Source organism: Tympanuchus pallidicinctus, unplaced genomic scaffold, assembly GCF_026119805.1.
Source record: "Tympanuchus pallidicinctus isolate F22 unplaced genomic scaffold, pur_lepc_1.0 scaffold3, whole genome shotgun sequence".
Taxonomy (NCBI): Eukaryota; Metazoa; Chordata; class Aves; order Galliformes; family Phasianidae; genus Tympanuchus; species Tympanuchus pallidicinctus.
The window spans coordinates 6,011,516-6,036,290 of record NW_026294747.1 but is presented as its reverse complement, the minus strand read 5'-3'; the positions used below and the strand labels follow the sequence as shown (position 1 = coordinate 6,036,290).

The following is a 24,775-nucleotide window of genomic DNA, read 5'->3' as shown; positions in this document are numbered from 1 at the left end:
GCTCATGGTACACATCTTTTAATCAAAACTAGACTTCAATAACTTTTTTTTTTTTTTATAAGCATTCTTTCACAAGAGAGAAGACACTTACTTAAATTTAAATTAAGCATGAAAGTCAGAAGCCATTGCACTAAGGAAAACTGTTCAATAGTGCCATGACACCAACAATAACGTATAACACAACTCAGGATCCTTGTGCCTCTGAATGTCTTCACTAGACATTTTCTGTTATCACTTCAGTCAGATGAAGAATTTCAGATGCCTTTTTGTGTCACTCACTGCAATTTTTCTAAAGTTTTTTAACAGTGGGAAAAAGACAGTGTGTTTGTGTATACTACTCAAGGAAGGAAAAAAAACTTTAAGCAGAGAGAAATATATGAAAAATATTTATAATCAGACCTATCTGAAACATAAGCTCCTTTACATATTCTTAGATAAGGTGTGAAAAGAATGTAAGAATTAGCTCAGGTATTGAAATATACCTAGTGATTTTAGAAACAGAAGTTATCAATAGTGTAGTATAATGGCCATCAGATTGGGAAAATACTTCAAAATACAGATTATGCTTCAGATGAATTTTATGTGAATTCAAGGATTTATTTTTTAGACAGCTGTAGTACATCTTTCATCTTAACTACACAAATTATTGTAACATACTTTGGACACTATATCTGTGTGTATTTTCAGCACTGAAGAAATAAAATTCACATACCTCAGTCTGCTGCACTGATGACTGGATAGGGGCATGAAGCAAAGTGTTCATCCCTGTTAAAAGAAAAGCAAATACTGTGTTTTTTTAATTTTATTATTTATTATTTTATTCTATTTATTATTTTAATCAACTGAATTGAAGATCTGTGCACTCATCATACAAGTGTCGCTTTGCGAGTGAGTGCAATTAAAGCCAAATACAACCTGAGAAATATTTTCAGTACTGCTCTGAACATGTAGTATGTCTATTCTTACTTCCAAAATATTACGCTTGTAAACAGCCTTATGGAGCAAAGCCCTATAAAGCAATAGTGATCTTCAACAGGGAGACTGTTCTAGGTATATTAAAATTATTCTACTAACAATTAATCAATAGTCTGGAATAAAAATAGCTATTTTCCTATTAAATTTATTTTTAAACTCACCAGTAATCTCACATGGAACAGCTTCAGGTTCTTCATTTCTACAAAAGGTGATTTAGGTAAAAGTATGTTAAAAAAAATAGTAAAATGGGTGGTTTCAACAATAAACTTAAAAAGCAGAGAATTATGTTGCATAGCTCATACATGACTGGGCAGCAGATATCAGACATAACAAATATGCTTTCAATGTATCCTGAGTTACAACACTACTCCTCCATGAGATTCTTATTTCCAAGCATGCCACAAGCCACCATACGGTTGGCATTCTAATTTCTCAGTGACAAGGAAAAAAAAAAGAATAAAAGAGACAAGATTAATACTTCATATTTAACTCAGACCTTCCACTTTCAGTCATCCCTTTCTCTTTGAAAAAGGGAAGTTGTGCCCCTAAAGCCTGAAATCATTTCTCTGTAAAACCAAAAGCCAGGCACAACAACAAACTTGTTGGCTTTTTGTCTAACACTTAATACCTTCTGCTCTTCAGTGTTTTCTTGACTGTTATGTCAAGACCAAGAAACCTGAGCTAGAATATTGATTTTTATTTACACACATGTTCACATATGTAACTATACTGCTTTGAAAACTTTAAAAGCATTTGTTAACTACAAGTAAGCTGTTTCCTTGCTGTAGGTTTTAAATAAGAAATTTTCCTTCATGCACAGTCTAAATGTGTTATTAAGTCAATATAACTTTCAAAATCTCATAATTTTATTTTATCTAGATAATAACTTTGATATCAGACAACACTATCCACCTTTGAGTGAAGAATTACAGTAATAAATATCCAAAAAGATGTCTATGAATTGTGGACTGTGATAGGTCTCTCCTGAGAGATATTCCCAAGCAATTGGCCTGGAACAGAAGCAATTTCAAGACACAATTCAAATTCTCAGAAATCTCTACATGAATGGCCAAAACAGCCATATCCTTCTTATACAACTTCTTTAACCAGACAAAAGCACTGAGCAATTTTATATCTGAATAAGCACACTGCATTTGTCTGTTTCTTTGAGGACTGATGTTCTGATGGTTTCATGCCACGTGAAGAGATGTATTCGCAGGACAGAGCATTTGTGGAACATTTTTCCACATACTCACTGATTAAGCAGGACATGATTTTCCGTATCTTCTGCTAAAAATATGAAAATTAAACATATTAAAGTGAGAAATGGGATCAAAACATTGAGAGACAAAAGTAAACTTAATAGAATAGAATGTTCTGAAGCTCTCACCCTTGATGTTCCTTTTTATTGTGTCAAAAACCCAGGCAAGCAAAGTACTTGAAAATGCATTAGCTTTTCAGATTTTTACTAGGTAATCTTTGACATTCTTCATGTGACATTCTTCACAGTCTTCTTTTAATCTAAATCACTGAAGCAGATTTTGTTCTAGCTGCCTGTTGTCTAAAAATAGAGTAATTCCTTCTCTGAGCTAACAGGTCCAACAATGCTAGTAACCAATGAGTTGTTATCCTGTCCATTATAAACAGCAGACCATATTGTTCCCTATCTGTGACTGACAAGCCTGAATACCTAAATTCTGGGCTGTAATCTTGTTGCTAAGTCTGGGAAATTCATCAGAAATGAAAGGAGTTTTACCTTCATTTTCTCTTTCTGCTGCATTATTCTTAAGATCTCGATGGAAGACCCTGCAGCTAAGAACAAAAAAGAGTTTTTGAAAACAAGACCATCAGATTTGATGCACAGGAAAAAAAGTTTTTTAGTTTTTGTTGTTTGTTTGTTCTTTTCTTTAAATCAGCTCTAATTTCAATCTTTTCCCACACGGTACCTTCTGAAATCTAGACATTAGCTGATTGAATCCAGCCACACTTTCCATAAGGTTAATGAAAAGTAGAATTTCCTGAATATATGAAAGTCACCCAACCATTTTTTTCTAGCTAGGAAGAAAAAATGAATAATTGCTCTCTTAAGGCTCAGTATCAACTCAGTAAAAAAACAGTCACTAATTTTTTATACTGAATGCACACAAAGGTATGCAAACAGCAGTTTTAGGTGATGGCAGATTACTGTCTTTAGCCTTATTCTTAAATGAAAGATGTAAATCTGCATCCTTCAGATCAAACTTACTTTATGGTGTCGGCAAAGCTGACACGTCGGGAACTTTTCCTACGTTTTTCTATGTTGAGATCCTGTCAATAAAGAACATGACAGTTTGATTATAGAGAACAATTCTTATACCATAAGTCAGAATAATACAGATTCTCAACAACAACCTGAAATTAAAAAAAAAATCAAGTAACCTAACACAAGCATGTCCAACTCATGACCTGCATGTGGCCCATCATCTGCCCCAACGCTATAAAGGAAACAGCTCTTCAGCACAAGTGGCCCCCTGGTACACACCCATCACCCAGTAACAAACCAATCCTCTGTGTGCTATTAACACTGCGCTGATTGAAACCAGGAAAGGGGAAGAGCATTGCTGTGCAACACTGACTCAAGAGACAGCAAATAATTGTGTGCATTTTGATACAGTGGCTAAACGCAATGCTCTGAACAGCACAGAATATGCAGCCTTGCTTTCTGTTTTGATAAAGAAATTTGAGAATATGTTTTAAGATGGCAAAAAAAAAATAAAAATTATGTGAGCAACTACTTTTTCAGTTGATATAAACATTACCTGCAAATTTTCAAAAGGAATGTCTAGTGTTGTAATCAGACATTCTACTCAAAAATCTGATCATATTTCTTTATCAGACTTTCATGGCATCTGTCAACATCCATTGATGCTTACTGAATGTTTATGGGATATCCAACAGTGGTTGTGACCACAGAGAGGCTTCGGCTGGTGTGTTTTAGCAGTGGCAACAGAGTGGGTCACTTGTGGTGATACCGGTGTTTTGTTTGATTTTTACAAATACAACATGCAGTTCTCATTCATTGCTGGCAAAAATGCACAGCTAATGGTGGTGGCTATGACGAAAAACAGTGTTTTTGTAGCTGAGAATTTACTCCACCAAATAGTGTTATTGTGCTCTTTGTTCCTACTGTAGTTTCCATGGAAATAAATGGGAGGCATTACTTTCAGAGCAACTTACATACATGTAGCCCAAGACAATTCTTCACTCATTGCAGTTTAGGCAAGCCAAAGGGTTGGACACTTAAGGCCTAACAAATACAATGGCTATTTGCCAACATCCTTAAACAACTTACAGTTCTCCAGTTTCCCTCCTCTTTACACAGAGACACCCACCTCACAAGAGGCGTGCTAACTGCTTGGTTAGACAGAAGCAGCAGAATACCAGTTTACAAGCTTTTTGCTTGGAATAATATGTGATGAACTATGGAAAAAATGCCACATTGTTTAGTATGAGAGTTGCAGGATTTATTTTGTTTTCTGTCCCAAGAATTGAAAAACTACAGCACTGCAGCAGCGGTCTCAAGAGATCTCACCTCACTGATTTTACCAGTTATTGTTCTAACAGATCAAACTTCAAGTCAAGAAGACTATAGCAGAAGCGAGTTCTACCTAATAATTTCTGGTTATTTCACCCCACTTGACAGAATAAATATTCTGATGTAAAATAAAAGAAAAACTGAATGGATTTATTGTAATACTTATTACTCCTAACATCACCCTCCACAGCAGTTATTGCAGGACTTTTTACATCTATGTCATTCTAGTGAAAGTTTGATCAAGAATAAATTGAGGAGCAAACTGAAGATCTTAACATCAGAAAAAGAGGACTGAATAGATATACCTGAGTGAGTTCATTCCCATTTCCTAGATCATCAAGAGGATTTCGTGGAGCCTTTAATATCTAAAAGAAAGTATAGTAGTTGAGAAAATTAGCCCTCACTACTACAAAAGGATGAAGCAACAAGTAAATGAGAGGTTTAATCACAGCTGGTGTACAAGCAGTTCAAGGCATCACTTACACACAATCAAACTACCTTGAATTACCCTACAGAACCTACAATTCACTCGATTGGGCATTTGGACCAGACTCTGACCCTGCTTCTCACCATAGCACTACATTCAGGAATTCAGTTGGAGGTATACATCTTTATGAGACTGCAGGAGCAGTCTTAAGCTATGAACACCCCGCTAAGCACTTTGTATAAGATGAAGAGATTGCCTGGTGAATGAATTAACAGGGCAGAGGTCTCAGGCAACACAAGATAATAATGGAAAAACAAGAGAGATAAAGGCACAATGTTGGATCTTGTGTTGTGAAATAAGTGCAGCAGGACTGAAAAAAGCAGGTAGAAGCATAGTTTAATACCTTTTATAGAAGAAAATGTACATAGGTAGGTCTTACTGAAATATGCAGCCAATTTATTCTCTGTCTTAACATTCCACAGTTAATGCTTCACATCTTTGGGAATTAATTTGGAAATAAAACAATCCTAAGTAAATAAACTTCAAATAAGCATATAAATCTCCAATTGTAATTAAGATTTAGAAAGGAAATTCAGACATAAAAAGATGTATAAAATAAATTGAAAGACATAGAAAAACAACTGATATATAGTTGACCAAAGAATTTGCAAAAAATTTGAATTCATAACCATGGACATAGCTCACACAGTTTTCATTTCTGAACAACATATTTAAGTATTTATTTTGAGAAGAGAGTGGGTGAACTGTCTTCTGAATATTAAATGCATTCACTTCCACTCAGAAAATTACCTGGTAAATCCATGGTTTCACTTGCAAATCTTTCTGTGGAAATTTCATGACCTTCTGTCACGTTGCTCATGACAACAGTAATGTATTCAGCAATGAACTGCTTCTTCAGTAGGCTATTTGAACTGATTACTTGGATGTAGAATATTTCTATGAACACCAGCATAACTTTCAATCATAAATCTAATAGGGTCTTCGTTAGATTTTGTTTTTTTTTCCTTCAGGCTGTGATGAGAAAACCAATTTCTCTTTACAGCTTTCCTTTCTTCATTCACTCTCTCACTCACTCACTTTACTAAGTTACTCACAGAGGACAGTCGTTTTCCTCTGATGTGCTCTGTGTTATCGCTGGAGGGAGACAGAGAGAAACAGATATTAATGCACAAACTAGACCAAGATGTATTTCTTGAACAGAGCTGCCAAAATTCTAGGTTGATAATTCAAATTCTCTTTTATTTTTACAATTGCAATATTACATAAAGAAGCTTGCTTGGAACAGATCATTTCAGCACTAAGTTCCAGAAATAAGCCTTGTAAAATTCAGCATATTCTGCTCCAGTTCCCATGGACAGTCTCCAGACAATCCACTACTATAAAATTTCCTCAAGCTTTCCTACACAGATCAAATAAACTTGCAGTTCTTCATGATGGACAGCTTTTCATTCATTAAATGCTGAAGTACACTTCAAGAAACATTTTTCATCAAAAAGATTATAGTTAAATGACAATAAGATCCTTATGAAGTTTCAACTTACTTCTCCACGTTAGAGTCCACATAAATTTTGTCCATTTCTGCAAGTGTTTCTCCTATAAAATACAGTACTGAAATCCAAAAAAATTAATGAATGACAGTAAGAATGTGACATACAATCCAGATACTAGCCTCAGTAAGTTGGTATAATTTCTCTCTTTCTTTAGTGACAGGAATTCACTGATGTTTAATAGGCCTCTCAAGTCTATGTTTATTGTATATTATAAGTCTATTGTATAAGCCTATTGTATATCATATTATAAATCAACTGCGCCAACAGTATGAGTGCTATTGTCCAGGCATCCTTCTGTTTAAAATTAAAATTATGGTAATTGGTGGTAAATACGACCAAGGCTTCTACAATACAAAGTTTGCACACTGCACTTACACACATACACACTGCAGTGCTTCCAAGATCCTATCCAACCTGGTTTTGAACACCTGCAGGGACAAAGTATCCACAACCTCTCTGAGCAGCCTGTTCCAGCACCTCTTCACTCTCTATGTAAAGAACTTCCCCTGACATCCAATCTAAACCTTCCCTCCTTGAGCTTAAAACCATTCCCCCTTGTCCTATCACTTTCTGCCCTTGTAAAAAGCTGATTCCCCTCCTATTTATAATCCCCTTTTAAATACTGAAAAGCTGTAATGAGGTGTCCTCGCTGCATTCTCCAGGCTGAACAAGCCCAGCTCCCTCAGCCAGTCTTCACAGAGAAGGTGCGCCAGTTCTCTGATCATCTTTGTGGCTCTCCTCCGGACCATCTCCAGCAGTTCCACATCTCTCACATACTGGGTGCCCCACACCTGGACACAGTACTCCAGATGGGGCTTCTCAAGGGCAGAGTAAGAGAGACAATCACCTCCCTGCCCCTGCTGGCCACCCCTCTTCTGATGGAGCCCAGGACATCACTGGCCTTCCTTCTTCAGAAAAACCCTTAATTAAGGAAGCATTAAGTTAACTGTAAATATATATATATATATTTTACAATAGAGAGATCTGCACAGAACAGCCCAGCTTTTGCATTTCATAGAATCACAGAGGTGGTAGAAAGAGCTCTCAGGAGATGATCCAGCCCAACAATGTGCTCAAAACTACAGCTTACCTACTCCAGTTTTCAGTGTCTCCTAAGATGGAGACTCAACCACTCTTCTGTTCCACCTTTGCTACATTTTTTTCTCATGCTTAAGTGAAATTTCTGGTAGCCCTGTTTGTGCCCATTGCCCTTTGTCTCTTCAAAGCTAAGAGAAGTCTGGCTCCTTTAAACTCTCCTGTCAGGTATTTTAAATATTGGTAAATTCTCCCAGTAATAAACACCCTTTGCTTTCCATCAAGAGAGTCACTTCTGCATCAGCAGCATTCAAACCAGAGACCAACAACTCCCATTTCCAAAGCCAAAACTAAGTTTTATGTAGGGAAAAAGAGCACTAGATTTAGCAAGACACTGAATCACATAAAATGCTATGCTGCGGAAAAGTGGAGGTCAGACTCTTCTCCTCACTAACAGTGACAGGACAAGAGGTGATGGCCTCATATTGCATCAGAGGAGGTTTCAGTTGGATATTAGGAAACATTCCTTCTCAGAAACAGTGGTGAGGCACTAGCACAGGCTGCCCAGGGTGGTGGAAGAATCACCATCCGTGTGGGTATTCAAGAAATATAGAGTTGTGGCACTGAAGAATGTGGTCATTGAGCATAGTGGGAGTGGGTTGGTGGTTGGACTTGGTGCTATTAGGTGTCTTCTCCAACCTCATTGGTTCAACAAATCTATTTTTTCAGAAATGCCAGTTTGCTCAAAGGCACACTTAACTAAAGGATTGCTTTCCCAGCAAACTTCTGTTCACGTAAACAGGAAAACAAACAGCATTCTGAAGACAGCATAAGTGTGAAAGTGTAATAAATAAGAGTAAGAGAAAGGCCTCCCATAGTGACATTTGACTGGTACACAGAAAGCTGATTTGTTGAAAGCAAGTTTATTCACTCCTTGTTTTATTTTTGCATGGTAATTAGCACAAAAGAGGTACTAGGTTCACATCAGAAGACCAGGGAGCCCTGGCTTTCAGGGCCTGCTGCAGTAAGGCCTGCGATCCAGGTGGACATCCCACAGGGCCACAATTGCTTTTCTCCTCCCTCTGCCACTGAGGAGAAGGTTGACAATCCCAGAGCGATTCCAACTGCCACTCCACTACCGCTTACATCAGCGTGAACCCACCGGGGCTGGCCACGACCCCACCCATCCATCGGGCGGTTTTAGCGAGGCTCCCTCCGTCTCCAGCGAGGCCGCCCCAGCTCCGAGCGCGCCCAGATCTCCTCAGCCCTCTCCACGTCGCCCCAACGGCTCCCACTTTAGGCAGTCCTGAGCTCCCCCCGGCTTCTTCACGCCTTTCCCCCGCTGCTCAGCCGCTCTCACTCACCACTCACGGCCGCTCTCCGCCGCTGACTCCCAGCCCCTCAGCGCCCATGGGGCTGAGCCGCCACTGCCGCCTTGCAATTCGAATCTAACCGCCGCGCTTGCGCGCCGCGCCAAACTGCCGTCCTGGCGGCAGCGCCGTACAGCATTGCGCCCCCCAGCGCTCCGTACAACATGGCGACCTCCTCGCTGTCAGCTCGCTGCCTGCCATTTAGCCGTTAGCCTTCACTGGTGTCCACCGCACTCTGTGCAGTGAGGCTGGCGACTCAACAGCACCCAGCCGGGGCGAAGCCGTTCTGTTTTGAGCTGTCACCTCACTCTGCCTTCTTCCCGCGAAAGGACGGCGGGCGCCATCTCGCAGAGCGAAGCGAATGGGAGACAATGCCAGGAACCATTGCCGCAGTTTCTTATAGGCTCTGCGAGAGCAAAGACTCTCATGACGAGGTGGCCGAGTGGTTAAGGCGATGGACTGCTAATCCATTGTGCTCTGCACGCGTGGGTTCGAATCCCATCCTCGTCGATAAGGCTTTTTTGCCCCCCTATGTTTTCCTTTTTTTCCCCACCTATTTCTTTTTTATTATTTTTTTCACCTCACAGGCTGCACACCAACGCTGGCTACCGGCCCGCTGCAGGAACGGCTGTCAGCCCCGTGCCTCCCTCCCGCCGCTTGGGGCCGCCCGGGGCCCGCCTCCCGCTGGGCGGGAAGTGCCGTGAGGGGGGAGCGGTTGTACAGCGGGTTCTGAGAAACCCGCGTATGAAGCAACAGCCTCCAAAGTCCTTTTTTACAAGCCAAAGGGGCGGATTTAGGCTTGCCTAGCCCTCGATGGGAACCTGGAGAAATATTTGCAAAAGCCTGCTGAGGGAGCTCCAAAACAATCCCAGCGCCTCAGTGAGCAGGCTCACTTTGGAGAATGAATGGTTGCAATGGGTTTTTTTTTCTTTTCAATGGAGTTATTAAGATTTTCGCATCATACATTGTCACTAAGAGATGCTCTGCATTAAGAATTAAGTTTTTAAAAATAGCACCTGTGAGGGTGGCTGCAACAGCTGAAAAAGCATGGCTGTGTGGAACTTTGGTCACGTTTGGGTTGGTTCTCACACAGCATTTACCTCAGACAAACCATTGGGTGTTTCTAACAGTCGTGCTATCACTGCTAGAAAAATAGCAAACATTTGCGTATTTCCACAGGCAACTGTGCAGTGTGAAACCATGAGCTCTGAACTCCAATGTGACCCAATGAGTCCCTTCCAAGTTAGGATAGTCTGTGTTAACTACAACCATTAGGGTTAGCCAGAAATAGAGAAACATGGCACTGAGCTGTGGATTTCATATTAAACTCTTCTGCCACCCCGCTTCCAAGTGTTGGCACAGGTCAGTAAAATCCTTCTCCTTTGCTTGTTCCTTGTGAAGAATAGGAAGAAAAGGACACTACAACTTAGACTTTGACATGGCTCCAGTCAAAACGCAGTTGACCATAAACCCCACTATTTTTCCTCTGTACCTAGAGCTAGCAGTAGTTACATCCTTATTCTAAAGGCACCTCTTCCATTTTTGTTATATAAAATATGTACGTGTATGAAAAAACATGACAGTAGTCACACACAGGGGAGCTTTTACTTCCTTTGTCTAACAAACTGCCTGCAGATAAATGCTAGACTGGGCCCTAGTACATGATGGCAGTTAAAAAAAAAAAAAAACAACACAAACCAGAAGACACAGATATCTAGAATCACAAGAGTCCCTTGGCAAGGAGTAGAAGAGCATAGCTCAAGAGCAGACTCCTACAAAAATCATTCCACAGCTGCATGCAAGAGGACAGAAAAAAATAAAAAAAATAAAAATAAAAATTTAAAATAAATAAAAAAAATCAAACACTGTAGCTTTGAACAGTGGAAGAAATAAGCACTTTTTAGTTCTATTTTGGTGCACAAGTCCTGGTAACATCATAAGGTATCATGTGATTTTTGGAGCCTTTCCTAGGAGGCTGGTTATTCATGTGGCCTTGGCAAACCTTAATCCTGCAGCATTTGTTCCTAGCACCCCACTCAAGGGCAGATACGAAGCAGAGTTTCCCAGTGTGTCTTAGGAGGCTGAGAGGCAATAAAGCTTCTTAGAACACAGCATGACAAGGAGAGACCATCCGTACACCAGCAGGTCTTTGCTATGCTTGCTGAAGAGCATCAGGACTTACAGATTTCTTCATTCACCTAGGAAAATGTTTCTAAAACATTAAAGATTTGTAGAACCTTATGTGCACACTTTACGTGAATGGGTGCATTGGACCCCAGATACACAGCTCTGCCCAGGAGCTTGCAGCTAAAGCTGGTAATCACCTCTGAGCATACATAAGAAAAAAAAGAGAAAAAACCCCAAACACCTGAGACAATACAATGATTGTAATCACCCTCCCAGAAGCCAAGAAGCAACTATAGAAACACTGATGAAAATTAGAATGATACTGATATTTATCATCCCAGAAATGTTATTATAAAATATATTTTTTAAAAAAAAAACAACCATAAAATAGCTTTTATTTTTCTTTAAAGCCAAACGTTACCTTGAAGCACAGATGAAGCAATATTAAAAACACACACCATTCCAAAACAATCTGCCTATAGTACAGCTAAAAAAAAAAAAAAAAAAAGTGAGAATTGGTAGACTGACCTTTCTACCTTGGATTTTTTTTTTCATGTATGAAGATATTTTCATTGAGGCATAAGGGTTACAGATAATAGATTTACCAAAAAAAAAATTCTGAATGTTTCCAAGATATAATGATCACAGGGGAGAGGGCAGAATATGAAGGCAAAATCTAGTGCATCAGTTTCCCTCAGTAAATCTCAGAAAGGTAAAATCTTGGGACCAGTATCTTCAAAAATATACAGATCAGTTCCCTGAGTAACTAACCTTAAATAAAGTAACTGTATGAAGGAATTCCATAAGAGCAATTTCAAAATGAAGTCACCTTGCTGACAAAGAATAAACAAATCAGCTTCACAGCACTCCCTGGTTTGACTTACAGCATTCTCAGGGGTAATGTTTCAATCAGGTTGACAGTAAAATCAAAATACAAGCACTTTTGTATGACACCCAGTACACTGAACATTACAGCAGCTCTTACTGTACAGTACAAGAACAACACAGCAGATCGAGAGAAAAAATCCACTGCTTAATTTAAGTGTACATACTAAATTATCTGCATAGATAACTAATAGCAGACCCAAAACAGATTGAGGTGAGAGGCCAAGTTCCCTGTGCCAAGGGTTCCCTAGGTGTTCACTAAAGGACAATGTAATCCTAGTGTCACAACCCCATCTTCCTGCCTTTTTACAGTTACTGTTAGCAAAGTCTTCCCAGACCATCTCAATTCACAGGAAATTTGTTCACCTCAACCACAACAAAGCTTTAGGTCTTCACAAGGCTCTTCTGGCCATGCTGGAACCATGTCCGTAGATGTCACGTCCTCTGTCACTCCTCCCAGTCCTCCATTGCCCATTCAGGCATCTTGGCACAATAGTCAAACTCCGCTCCCTTATAGCGCAAGGCATGTAGGTACATCACCAGCTCCTTGGGAGATGGGTCCCGCCTTGTGATTTTACACTCCACGCATAAAGGGTCCCTCTCTTCTGAACTTTTTTCTCCTCTTTGCCTACCCTCATTTTCACGTGAGCCCAGTTCTGTATTTTTTTCAAGCATTTCTATATTACTATTCAAGTTCAGTGGGTAAGCTACTACTTCTTCTGTCTCAGAACCCCTGATGTCCTTAGCAAGGCAGGAGTTCTCAATCACAGGATCAGCCTGCACAGATTCTGTGCACTCACTTGAATTTCCAGAGTCATTGTTCTCTGCATTAGAATTCAAGTCCTCTTCTGAGATACCCAAGATATCCAAGCTTTGTTTGGAACGATGCTCCTCCACCAGTGCCTTAAGGAGCTCTTCATCAGTCTTACCAATCTTTCCACCTTTGCCCTTTTCAGGCCCCCAGGCTTCCATATTATAGATGGGGTCATTGACAATGGGGTATCCTAAATACTGCAAATGGACCCGGATCTGGTGCGTCCGCCCCGTACGTGGAAGACACTTGACCACACTGCTCTTGCCATTGTAACTGAGTCTCTGGAAGATGGTTTTGCAGCACTTCCCTTTGGGGTCCACACGGCACACTCCCACTTTGTACGAAACAACCAGAATGGGCTCTTCACAGACGACTTCATGTTCTGGAAACTCCCCCACCACACGACAGACATACTCTTTTTCCAGCTATGGGGAGAAAGAAGAGTGATGGTCAGAACAGAATACTGTCTCTGGGTCTGATTACGCTTCAATCTCATCCTAGTTAGTTCCCTCTTTTATCAAAAACTTTTGTAGCAAATCTACTCCTTGAGTTTTATTACAACTGAACAGGAACCAAAGAAAAAAAAAAAAAAAAGTCAGCTACGTAACCAAACTCATCTCACACTTTCCCCAGTATGTTGGGAATTCAAGAACAAAGGCCTGGACTATTTTCCTCATATTAAATTCAAGAGTCACCTCTCAGTGCTTTGAATTGTTACCTTTGTTTCAGTGCATTTAAACAAACCTTGGAAGCTTGTACCCTACAGCTATGGTTGTGGAAATAGAAATGAGAGAATCTTCATAAATTTTAAAGGGAACAGGCTGCCCACAGCAGTTGAATCTCCTTCTCTGGAGATATTCAGAACCTGCTTGGATGCTCTCCTCTGCAACCTCCTGTAGGGAACCTGCTTTAGCAGGGGATTGGACTGGATGATCTCCAGACGTCCCTTCCAACTCCTATAGCTCTGTGATTCCAGCCCAAACCATCCCATGGTTCTGCCCACAGTCTCACAGGGATACAGTCCCCTTTCAATCCAGTACTATCAATATCCCTTACTTTTTTGCTCAGTCTCTTTTTCCAGAATCTTTCTACACTCAGTACAACTAGATAACCATAAGCAGATTATCAGGCTTATTTAGACCAAAAATTTTCCTGACTTTCTGACTTAACCTTTTTCAAGAATATACCACACAAGAAAACCCAAGAAAATCTCTCACCTGCCTCTCCCGAACCTGCTCATCAATCCTCTTGGAGACTTCCACTGTCTTGGCAAACATAAGCACCCCTGAGGTCATGCGATCGAGGCGGTGAATGGTGTGCAGTTCCTTCAGGTTATGCTCTTTGCCAAGGATGAAGATGACAGTGTTGTGACGAAACCTGCCGCAGGGATGCACCGGCAAAGAGGACGGTTTGTCTACAACGACCACCTCATCATTCTCCACCAGGATTTGGATAGGCTGGGCAGTGACTGGAGGCTCGTGGCGATGCACTGTATTCCTGAGAAAATCATTATTCTGCAAAGAAAACAAGCAGTTATCACAGAATCACAGAATAGTTGGGTTGGGAGGGACCTTAAAGCCCATCCAGCATATCAGTTTGGCTAGGACCCCATCCAGCCTGGCCTTGCACACTACCAGTGCTGGGGAAACCATAGCTCCTCGTCACCCTATTAAAATGAATCCAACCTGAGCCACTCCAGCACGCACTGCCCGAGGCGCTGCTAGACGGGAAGGCCCAGCTGCGATCTCCCAAGCCGGGTTAACGGTGTGCCCACACCACACTCGCTACCCTCGAGATGCCACCACCGGCGGTTCCCAGACCGGAGCCGAGCCGCCCACCTTCAGCACGACGTCCAGGTCCTGCACGGGCTCCTCGTTGAGGCGAAGGCGGCCTGCGCGGGCGGCAGCGCGGTAGTAGGCGAGGGGCTGAGCACGGAACTCGGTGCTGAAGACGTGCAGGAGGCTGCGGCCCACCCAGCGGCCTTTGCAGTAAGTGCGGAAGTCGTAGTAGTAGGGCCGCACCTTGCGCAGCCCTCCCTCGAAATAATACGAGGTCTCGGCAAAGTGAGCCGCGCTGAAGCTCACCCCCGACCTCAGTTTCCGCGGCGGCGGCACGTAGCGCTCCCCGGCCGCCAAGCGCCGTTTCTTTGGGGCTGGAGCCGCCGTCTCCTTCTCCTCGTCCACCTTCTCGACTACGGCTTTGAGGCCAGGTTCCGGCTCGGCCATGTCGCCACGAAAAGAGAGCGACCGCACACTCCTATCCCGGCTCCGCAGCGCGGAGCGCAGACACGTTCCCCACAGCGCTCCGGCGCGCCCCCGGGCGCAGTGCGTGACGCAGCGCAGCGCAGCCAATCGGGCCGCCGCAGCCGCGAGGCCACGCCCCCATAGTTTGGCGCCGCCGCGAGGCTCCGCACTGGAACCCGGCAAGAGCGGCACGGAGCTGAGCTCCAGTCCGCAACAGCTCCTGTGGGGACCCTTCCCACCTGTCCTCGCCCACCCCAAAGAAGAACAAAACAGGATTTTCTCAACCCAAAATTTGCAGTGTTGCTACCACGGCTTTAAGTAAGTTGTGGAAGAACAGGAAGAAGACGCACTCTTGTAAATTAAACTTGAACAAATGGTGGGTCATTGCATTGTGTCTTATTTTTCTCCAAACATGAGGCAGAGCAGTCAATATTAAAGAGTATTTTTAGTGAAGTTTTAAGTATGCCTGTATGCTTTTGGAATTCTCTGTCAATAGATGTTATTTGTAGCTTTACAGAGAGCATATCTGGAATTATCTGGATCGAATCACTGGAACTAGACACTGCCTCCAACAGCATCTGCTGGAGAAACATCATTTTTCTCCATTCCTCCATAACAAGCTCATTAAAGCAGCACTAAGTGCATCCACTGATACAGCTTCCACTCAAAAAGCAAAACCGTACAGACCATCTACAGCCACAAGTACCACTCATGAACTTTCTGAGGTGACTTTAGAGATATCCTTCCATCTGTCAAAATTCATCCCTGAGGCAAAGAAAACAACTGTTACTGCCATGCATTTGCCTTCAGTTCAGTGACAGAATTCAACAGGGTTCAAGTCTTCTGTTTACAATTCCTATCTAATAGAAAATGTATTCTACTCTCCTGCTGTGCTTTCCTAGCCAAGCTTCTTTCTTCTGACTTTTACAAACAGCATCTGCCAGGAATCCAGGATCTCTCAGCAAAGCCAGCAGTCAAGGAGAACAAGCCCACAAGGAGAGCTGGGAGAAGAAACGTTGCTCAAGGGAGAAGAAAAGTTTACCGAGGCCACTGCTTTTCCTTATCTGTCAGAGGAACATAGATCACACCCATCAGCTGTGTTTCAATTATCTGCCCATCGCTGGTTTTGTCGTATTGCATCAGAACTTGGTTTGCACCTTCAGGACCAACAGGCAGTATCAGCCGTCCTCCTGGCTTCAGTTCATTCAGCAACTGGAAAGCAGAGAAATCAGGAAGAAAAAAAAAAAAAAGTACACCAAAAGCCAGCCAAGCTTGCCAGCTGTAGGTAAAACAGACTGAAAAGGAAGGTTCCAGTGGTTCTCTAATTAATAATTGTATCGTGGCTCCTAGTGAAGGCATGTAACTGTATCATTAACTCTTACCTCCTGTGGAACTTTTGGTGCTGCTGCTCCAACATGGATGGCATCGTAAGGAGCCTCTTCAGGGTACCCCTGCCTGCCATCTCCAACTGCAGGAGGAATAAGCATGCAGAAATGACTTTTGTTCAGACATCATACAAAAATCTAAATTCTTTCCATTGAAATCTAGAGTAGGAAAACTTTGTAGCAAGACTGCAATCTGAAATCCCAAATCAGAGCACTGACCAGTCTGCTAAAAGCATAGCATGGGTTTACATTTTAAAAACCAGGAGAGATTTCTAGAATTGTCAAAGCCAGAAGGGCCTTTAAGTAACACAGTGGTTTTGTGTAGTCTTGAGATTCCAGACACTGAAGGAGCTGACAAATTAAAATAAAACAAAGGGAAACAAAAAATATGTGCAGACTTATTCAAATAAACCAAATCCTGGATGTGAACAACCACTTTCCTCTAAAGAATATCTCTTCCTGGAATAAGATAGGTACAAGACATTTAGAAGATAGACTGCCCACAGCAGTGAATGCTATTTGCTTATATCCTAGAGTTCGAGCCACTATTACACTGTGCTTATTTAGCCAGAAGTTTCTACCGACAGGTAGAAAGCAGCAACACGAACTGGAGCAATTGCTTCAACAAGCAGAGCTCTGCTGACAGCCAGAGCTAATGCACGTTCACAGGAGAGGACAGGCATCCAGAGAGCTCACCCACGAGTTTTATACGGCCAGAACTGAGCAAAGTTGGATCATCTTCTTTGACGTTTCTGATGGATTCATTTACCAGCTCTTTGATATGTTCTATGCCCACAGCTTTCCCTGTTGGGCCTACCTAAAAAGGAAACAGCAAACATACACATATAGACCTCCCAGTACACAGAAATACAGACATATTTTGTACATCCTGTATGTACAGAAACACATTTTATATGACAAGTTACTGTAGGGACTGAAGTATTTCCAAAAAGAATCTTAAGAGCAGTTTCAGAACAAGAAGGTGCAAACACTGTGGCATGATGGTTTTAAGGCTGAATAGTCCCAGTTACATTGGCAGATACAATATGCACTCTGGAAATTATTGTATTTGTCACTACTACAAGCTAGCTTAGGAAGAGTTCACTCCTTCCCTCTGTGCTTTCCATGCCAGCTATAGCAAGCTACCTGTCCTGGGGTACCTTGCTTGCTAGGAATGCAGTCATTTGAGCTTACCATCCTGGCAAAGCAAGCTGTGAGATATCCACTTCCAGATCCAACATCCAGTGCTTTCGCACCTTCCACAAGCTGATCCTTCAGCAGTTCCAGTGCATGGGCATGCTGCGTTGGTACAAACACAGGAGCGTGAAACATCACATTCTACTTTCTTTCTCCTATAACTTTTCATTATGTTGTTTCACGCATTTGGTGCTCTGCTTTAAACACAGCACAGCAAGCATTTTGTCTGACACATGCTGAGTGAGTGAAGTGTTTCATCTTTGACGTCTTTTTTACAGAATAGCATTTAGGAAAAGGTTCAGCAATAATACATGAAGCAACAAAAAGAGCAATCTCATGCAACAATTGGACAGTGCTAACAGTTAGCCTTAGTTACATGGAATTTCTACCAGAACATACTTTTAAGTCAACATTAAAAAATTTCACATATATAGTACTTAAAGAAACAGTCTTGATACCATGCCCATGGGACCTTTTTTACCTTTCTGCTCTAGTAATTAGGTAAAATTAGAGGGGAAAAAAAAAAAAAGGAGGAGGTACAAAAAATTCCCTTAATTTCTGGTAAAAGTGGAAAGTTTTATCTCACCATATGTGGTGCACTGATTGTAGCCTTGTATCCTAAAAGGAAGCCAGGTGACAAAAATTATGTGACAAAGAAGCAACAGTGAAAAGGTTCAAATAATTCTCTCCCCATTCCCTAAAAACATGAAAACATTTTTCTTTTGCCTCATTAAAGCACTTCATTGGCTCGTAATCTGTAGAATAACTAATGAGACCAAGATAGCTTTCCACTGCTTCAGTTCTCAACTATTCCAACTTCTACCCTCAACTCACTCATCAGAATGCTCTGCAACTACCACAGGCTGTGCTTGTTTCTATTCCACAAGTCAAATTCAGAGCAAACAACACACATTTTGAACAGTCTATACTGCTCCTTCCTCTGGATCCCACTGTTGAAGTACTGATGAGAGCTGCTCTTCTTAAAAACTCACCCACTGCTTTGTTGAGAGTGCTGCCAGCACACAGAACTCAGAGCGACCTCAAGTCCCTCTCTGCCATCGTGCCTAGCTCAATCAGCACAAACAACATACAAACGGTGATACTGCAAGCTACTCACCAATAGATTGAGGGGAATCCATGTATGGGAAATATTTGATGTAGTGCCCTCTGTCAGTAGCTAGCAATACGTCAAAGACTCGCTGGGATTTAATGATTCCTTTTTCTGGAATACAGACAAAAACAAAAACAGGGCTTAAATGCACAGTAGCAAGTCAAAGACCAACCACCAACCCACCCAGAATACCCACAGACAGCCCCGAGCACACGCTCTGCACTCACTATAGAGGTTGTTGACCAGCTCGGGGTGCGTCTTCCCGCTGGAGGTCCAGGCCATGCTTCTAGAGAACAGCAGTCCCATCAGTGCCAACGTCACACAGGGCAGCAAGCGACTCATCCCACGGCCGGCCTAAGAACAGGAGCACCCCACAGCTCAACCTTGTCTTACTTTCAACTCCTGCCCCCACCCCTGCAGCTCCCCGCCGTACCAGCACTCACCGCGCAGCCGCACCGTGCCTCACTGCCCGTTGCCAAACGTAACAGCTCCCTCGCCTGAGCTGCGCAAGAAAACTTCCGCTCTTTGTCAAGATGGCGCCGCAGCGGCGTCACTCTCCCCTCAAGCCTCCAGCTTATTCCCACCACTTCCCTGTCAGGCCGTGACTGTTTAGCGGGAAAACTTCCGCCCCTTTCCAAGATGGCGCCGAAGTAGCGTCACTCAAGCCTCCAACCTATTCCCTACCCCCCTTGCTTCCGGGGGAGCGCGGTGACTGGTTAAAATCAGAGGTCGGAGCGTGGTGATTGGCTGAACTCAGGTACCAATCGGCGCTCTGCCAGAAGTCGCTGTGACTTCCCGTGTTGGCGGTGCTGAGGCGCCGGGGGACGATTGGAGCGGTTCTGCTGTGACCCGAACAACCACGTCCCGGAGAGCTGTGGTGACAGGAGTCGAGGGGGTGCCGGAACACTGCGGCCTAACACCGTGAGAGGCTCTTCGGGCCCTGAAGGGTGTAAGTGTTGCGTTGTGAGGGGAGGCTCCGGAGGAGCTATGAGATGTCCCTCAGCGCTCCACTGGGGTGGTTTGGGCAAAAGGCAGTGGCTGGTGAGAGGCAGAGAGACACTGAGTCGTTCTCACCGTGTGCCACTTGTACCCTCCCTGCAGGCCTTCATGATGAGAACGATTGAGAGCATCAACTCCATGGTCATCAGGCCCAGCGAGGACCTCTGGGCTGAAATCTGCTCGTGTCTGCCACATCCAGACCAGAAGGATGCCAGTGAGGCCTTCACTGATTCATTCCTGGATTCCTACAAAAACGGAGGAAGCCAGGGTAATGGGGTCTCTTCCCAACCAAACCCAAAGCCCTGGGCGCCCCTGAATGACTCAGAGATGTATTTAGCATCCCTAGGTGAGTGTTGGGTAAGGCTTTGGGTAGGCTGAGTTGCCTGCTGACAACTGTGGCATCAGAGGGGGCGCTGCTCACATCTTTGGTTGGTTTTTGCAGCTTAGAAGTACTCAACAGAGCTCCACACTCAGTTATTGCATTAGTGGAATTGAGAAACACAGCTGGAGCCTGTCAGAATAAAATGGCTTAGCTTGGAAGTGTCCTTAAAGCCCATCCAGTTCCAATGTCCTGCTGTGGGCAGGATTGACATCCATCAGATCTTGGGACTTGCTCAGGATGGCGTGATGGATGGGAATGGGATTGAACATTTAGAGTCTCTTTGGGCAGCATGTATCAGGGCCCCACCACCCTCAGAATAAAGAATTCCTTCCTAACATCTAAGCTACACCTCCCCTCTTTTAGTCTAAAGCCATTCCTCCTTGTCCTATCACTATTTCTCTGTGTAAAAAGTTGGTCCCCCTCCTGCTCATAAGCTCCCCTCAAGTACTGGAAGGGTGCAGTGTATTTCCATTGTTGCTGACTTGGGAAGGGGAAACGTGTTTTGAAATCATTATAAGCCTTTGTGTTGCTGTATTGCCAGCATTTGTCTCCTGAGGCTCCAAGAAATAATTAGATGTTTCTGAGTGTAAAGAAAAAAAGTCAAGTAATTCTGTGACCTGATTTTTGGGGGGAGACAGAATCAGGAAAGATGCTTTCTAAATAACGTTTGCTGGAATCTTTGTTCTAACATATGGGAGATTATACAGATAATCTCAGTGCTATTGCTTAATTCCTGCATAATCTATAAAACCATAAATTGATCGTTAGCTGTGTAAAAGCTAATAGAAATATGTGATATGAGGGAAGTCAACATCCTAGCACAGCTAAAAGCAGCAGTCATTATCTCTAAGGCCATGGATTAGCCACCCTTTTTAAAATATTTCCTGATCTCTTCATGTTCTACAGCAGCAGTCAGTTCCAGGAAGGATGCTCCTGCTGCCTGTTAGGAGAAGCCTTTGGGGTTCCTCTGTGCTCTAACAGTTCAGTTGCTACTCATCCAGTCATAGTGAAATATTCAATGTTATGGCTCTTTTCTGCTTTTTCCTTTTTGTGGAGTTATTTTTTTTTGGGGTCAATTTATAATCTGATTCTCAGTGCAGCCACACGTGCTTGGCTTATGTATGACGTTTCTGCATGCAGAAACAGGCCAGGAGAAATGGGGATGGTGTGGCAGAAGTGGATTTTAAGCTTTTATTTCTGCCAGAGCCTCCATGTTGACTTTGTTACTGTTTTAGCTTTCTGTGAAACAGTCTAAGTACAGGTTTTGGTATCTGATCAAAGGTGCCATAGCAGCAAGACAGAATTTGCTCTTCTAGTATTAATTGTTGCTGCAGTTCTAATGTGCTCAGAAAATGCTAATGGATAAATTTTCACAAGCAGGCTTCAGACTAGATCTGTACTTATTTTCATACAGTCAGGATGAAAGCATAGCTCTAGCATAAACTTTCTTTTGTGTATTCTGGTTAAGCCAGCAGAAGCATAAAGTTGTTGTGGCTTTCTACATGGCCAGGATTAGCAATTGTGGAATGGTACCATCAGCCTGTCAATATATTTGGGCAGATAATGATATTTCAGGTCTTAAGAATTGTTAGAGCCAGATACTTCCAGTGACAGCTCTATTCTGTAACACAGGGCGAGCTCCAAAAAGAGTCACAGGAGAGCTGCTCTGTTGTGAGCTACTGCAATTCAACTAACATATCATACACCTTTTTGTAAAAAGTGTGAGTACAAGTTAATAGCTGGCCCAATTTAAGAAAGAATCTGTTATAAAGAGATTTTGTGACGGGAGAAACTCATTAAATTTGCTTACTTACACTTTGTGTATTGTGGCTGAATCACCCTGTGTCTGCTAAGAACACTGTTTTCATTGTAACCTGTGGTTGAGAAACTCACAATATCATGTTCTGTTCTGAGATATCCTACTGATAATACTGCTGTGCTCACTGCAGTTTTTTTCCCCTCAGTTTGGGCATTATTTGGATTTCATACTACAGTTAGTGTGATTTCTATTCCATGCCAATTTGCGTGGAAATTGTGGGAACACAGTGCATTTGAGATCAGTACCCTTCTGTGCAATTTCATCAAAACTCAGTAATAAGTGGAAAAGTCATTAAAGCTAAGAAGTGGGCAAAGTGGACTGATTGCTTACACTGTTTCCTTCTGAAGAGTCACCTAAAATTACATGGAGGAAATACTGTCATGCAGACTTCAAATGCAAGAAAAAAGTTACTTAATGAAGACAAAGTATTGAAATGTTAATTTGACCTTTTTGATATTGAAGTGCAGACACTTGTGGGTTTTTTTCCTCCTTTCCCTCAGAAAAATATAATAAAGAGCTCTGATTTGCCTCTTCACAGAGAGAAAGCTGATGAGAATTAAAGGTTTGTCTGAAGAGGTGACCTCCAAGGACATGCTGCGTACTCTGTCACAAGCTAAGAAGGAATGCTGGGACAGGTTCCTCCAGGAGAAGTTTGAGTCTGAATTTTACATAGAGGGACATGAATCTGATGAGAGGTAATAAGCAGATCAATAAGGAATTGTTGCAACTTGCAATAGGACATTGTGACAGAAGGTCTCACTGCACATTTGCTAGACTGACACAGGCTTTCTGAGCAGCTTTGGTAATGCCAGTTGGGTCACACTAGAGGGACACATGGGACATGTATGGACTGAACTTTCAAAGCTGTGTACTGAATTTTATTTTATTTTATTTTATTTTTGCATTCCTCTTACCTAGGTGATCCAGTAAGGAAACAACTGGAACCTACTTGACAATTTCCTTTGTCGCACTTGGGGTAGGGGGGAAGTGTCTTAATGGGTCTCAAATTCCCTTTTTTAAGGGTTAGCTTTTAACAGTGAACTTCAGACCATTCCCTGCATCTTTGTGAGGGCCTATACAAACACTGCTTCAGAAACAAGTGGGATTTGAAGCTCTTTCCAGGGTTGATATCAGATCTGAAATTTGATTTCATGATTCTCAGTTCAGTGCCTCTCTTACAATGCTTCCTCTCTCACCCATTACTCTTTTGTAGATGATGTATGAATTAAGATGAGAGTCCTTTCCTAGACGCTAAAGCAATCTACATTCTCAATTACTTATAATGGTCTCTATATTTCTCTTTTCTGAGCTGACATTTTTCATGATTGCTTCTATTTGGAAAAAAAAAAAGATTATCTTTCTCCCTTAAGAAGAATCTACTTAAGCTCATTTTGGAGTTCAAGTATGAAAAATAATTTATGTTTATAATAGGTCTTAGATTCTTTCTTTGACAGTTAACTTGATTTATATTTAAAAGCAAGTTGTAGACAGAGGTGTTCTCTCTACTCTGTTTTTAAAGGCTGGGAACATTAGCCGTGAAAATGTTTTCATTGCTAGACTTTGACTAAATGAAGTTAGAGGTCACCCTTAAATGGTACTGAGCTATTTGAAGCTGATCCAGCAGTGTAATTAAGCAAACCTTAACTTTTAAGTGCACAAACAATCTCAAGGACACTACCGAAATTTCTGCTATAGTAGAAGAGCAAGAGCAAGTTAATTTTGTTATGCAAGGATTGAATGAATTGTGTCACTTCTTGGCAGATGAGCATATGCACACATTTCAGAGTTATATTAAGTTTTAGTCAACATTTAAATGAAGACAGAATTGGTCTTTTCCATGAGACCAGCTATTGTGAAATAGGCTGTAAGAGATTAATTATATTAGTATATATTTATATACTTCTGTAGTATTGTTAGCATTCTAGGATGTAGGTGTACTGCCTATATTTCCCCCTTAACCTTCCCTAGTTAGTCTAAATCATACCTTGTGAAGCTTTATTACTTGTCTTATCTTTTGTTGTGTCTTTGCTTTCTCTCAGCACCCTGGAGCATCTAAAGCGATGGCTGCAACCTGATAAAGTGGCCATCAACGCTGAAGAGGTACAGTACCTCATCCCTCCAGAATCACAGGTAGAGAAACAGGAGACTGAAGAAGAGCATCCAGCTGCTGAGCAGTGAGATATGCAGCAACCATGCCACAGAGCTGTCTCTTGTCCAACCCTGATGAAGCTGTGTGCAGCAACAGTAATGCTAGGAAGAGGGTGGGGGTGGGTAATGAGTGCCAATTGTCAGCCATTTAAAGACAATGAAATGAAATCCAACAAGAAAACAGCACTGGACCTCCAAGGATATCGACTGGCATTTTTTGTGGACAAGAGTGGAACAGAATTTGCTGAACTGAAACCCTTTTTTGATGTAGTCCTAGTGTGTTAGCAACCAAATCATTCTGGCATGAACGTGAATTGTTTGTAACTCATCAGGAGGCATATTGAACTGTAGCAGTTGTTTAGAAGCATCAGAAAACATAATGGTCTAGAATAGAACAGATAAAACAACGTTGACATTAAAGGTTGATAGAGGGAAGCAGCGTACATCTTCTGTCAGATAAAGAAAGCTCTTACCAGGGAAATTGGAGGGGTAGTTCTAGTAGCTTAAGCGCATTAGATTGTTCATTGTGTATGAAATTACACTTTTAAAAGGAGCTTATCACGTTCACTGTTTCCTATCTCTGTTAGTTATAAATGTGCTGTTTCATTCACTGCTGGCTGTTATTCTGTTGCTGCTTCTTCAGTGTCGTTACTGGGTGTTTGTCCACACCATTAGCTTTGTGCCATAACCACCCACTGCAGCCTCACCATTCT

At 42.1% G+C, this 24,775-nt stretch overlaps 4 protein-coding genes and 1 non-coding gene across 7 annotated transcripts in view; 2 read left to right on the top strand and 3 right to left on the bottom strand.

Annotated features, from left to right (window-relative positions):
• Positions 1 to 10,165, bottom strand: part of KNL1 (kinetochore scaffold 1) — a 29,895-nt gene extending 19,730 nt beyond the window's left edge. The window contains exons 1-9 of one of the 2 annotated variants that reach the window (XM_052695353.1): positions 8,947 to 10,165; positions 6,539 to 6,605; positions 6,092 to 6,131; positions 4,855 to 4,914; positions 3,221 to 3,282; positions 2,732 to 2,787; positions 2,232 to 2,262; positions 1,137 to 1,174; positions 713 to 765 (exon numbers count right to left, since the gene is read on the bottom strand). In XM_052695353.1, the coding sequence (XP_052551313.1) occupies positions 713 to 765; positions 1,137 to 1,174; positions 2,232 to 2,262; positions 2,732 to 2,787; positions 3,221 to 3,282; positions 4,855 to 4,914; positions 6,092 to 6,131; positions 6,539 to 6,573 (375 nt within the window). In that variant the 5' untranslated portion in view covers positions 6,574 to 6,605; positions 8,947 to 10,165. Of the gene's footprint in view, positions 1 to 712; positions 766 to 1,136; positions 1,175 to 2,231; positions 2,266 to 2,731; positions 2,788 to 3,220; positions 3,283 to 4,854; positions 4,915 to 6,091; positions 6,132 to 6,538; positions 6,606 to 8,946 lie in introns of both variants that reach the window. The other variant, XM_052695352.1, reaches the window with a different exon arrangement.
• TRNAS-GCU (transfer RNA serine (anticodon GCU)) lies at positions 9,381 to 9,462 on the top strand. The gene has a single exon. It is a non-coding gene; the product is annotated as a tRNA-Ser (tRNA).
• Positions 10,166 to 11,456: 1,291 nt separating the features above from the next.
• RPUSD2 (RNA pseudouridine synthase domain containing 2) lies at positions 11,457 to 15,116 on the bottom strand. The gene is made up of 3 exons (XM_052695370.1): positions 14,617 to 15,116; positions 13,996 to 14,292; positions 11,457 to 13,203 (listed from the first exon to the last, which is right to left on the bottom strand). Exons 1-3 carry the CDS (start codon positions 15,001 to 15,003, stop codon positions 12,412 to 12,414), a joined length of 1,476 nt encoding a protein of 491 aa, XP_052551330.1. The 5' UTR covers positions 15,004 to 15,116; the 3' UTR covers positions 11,457 to 12,411.
• A 286-nt stretch (positions 15,117 to 15,402) lies between these two features.
• Positions 15,403 to 19,312, bottom strand: LOC128086584 (protein-L-isoaspartate(D-aspartate) O-methyltransferase-like). The gene is made up of 9 exons (XM_052695382.1): positions 19,148 to 19,312; positions 18,942 to 19,068; positions 18,721 to 18,825; positions 18,190 to 18,221; positions 17,601 to 17,705; positions 17,103 to 17,223; positions 16,404 to 16,489; positions 16,064 to 16,233; positions 15,403 to 15,786 (listed from the first exon to the last, which is right to left on the bottom strand). Exons 2-9 carry the CDS (start codon positions 19,054 to 19,056, stop codon positions 15,774 to 15,776), a joined length of 747 nt encoding a protein of 248 aa, XP_052551342.1. The 5' UTR covers positions 19,057 to 19,068; positions 19,148 to 19,312; the 3' UTR covers positions 15,403 to 15,773.
• Positions 19,313 to 19,460: 148 nt separating this feature from the next.
• Positions 19,461 to 24,672, top strand: CCDC32 (coiled-coil domain containing 32). Of its 2 annotated transcripts, XM_052695383.1 has the most exons (4): positions 19,465 to 19,661; positions 19,816 to 20,059; positions 22,453 to 22,609; positions 23,954 to 24,672. In XM_052695383.1, exons 2-4 carry the CDS (start codon positions 19,822 to 19,824, stop codon positions 24,090 to 24,092), a joined length of 534 nt encoding a protein of 177 aa, XP_052551343.1. In that variant the 5' UTR covers positions 19,465 to 19,661; positions 19,816 to 19,821; the 3' UTR covers positions 24,093 to 24,672. The 2 variants fall into 2 exon arrangements, with proteins under 2 accessions (XP_052551344.1, XP_052551343.1); XM_052695384.1 differs by lacking the exon at positions 23,954 to 24,672 and having other exon boundaries at positions 19,461 to 19,663; positions 22,453 to 22,613.
• Positions 24,673 to 24,775: the final 103 nt, after the last annotated feature.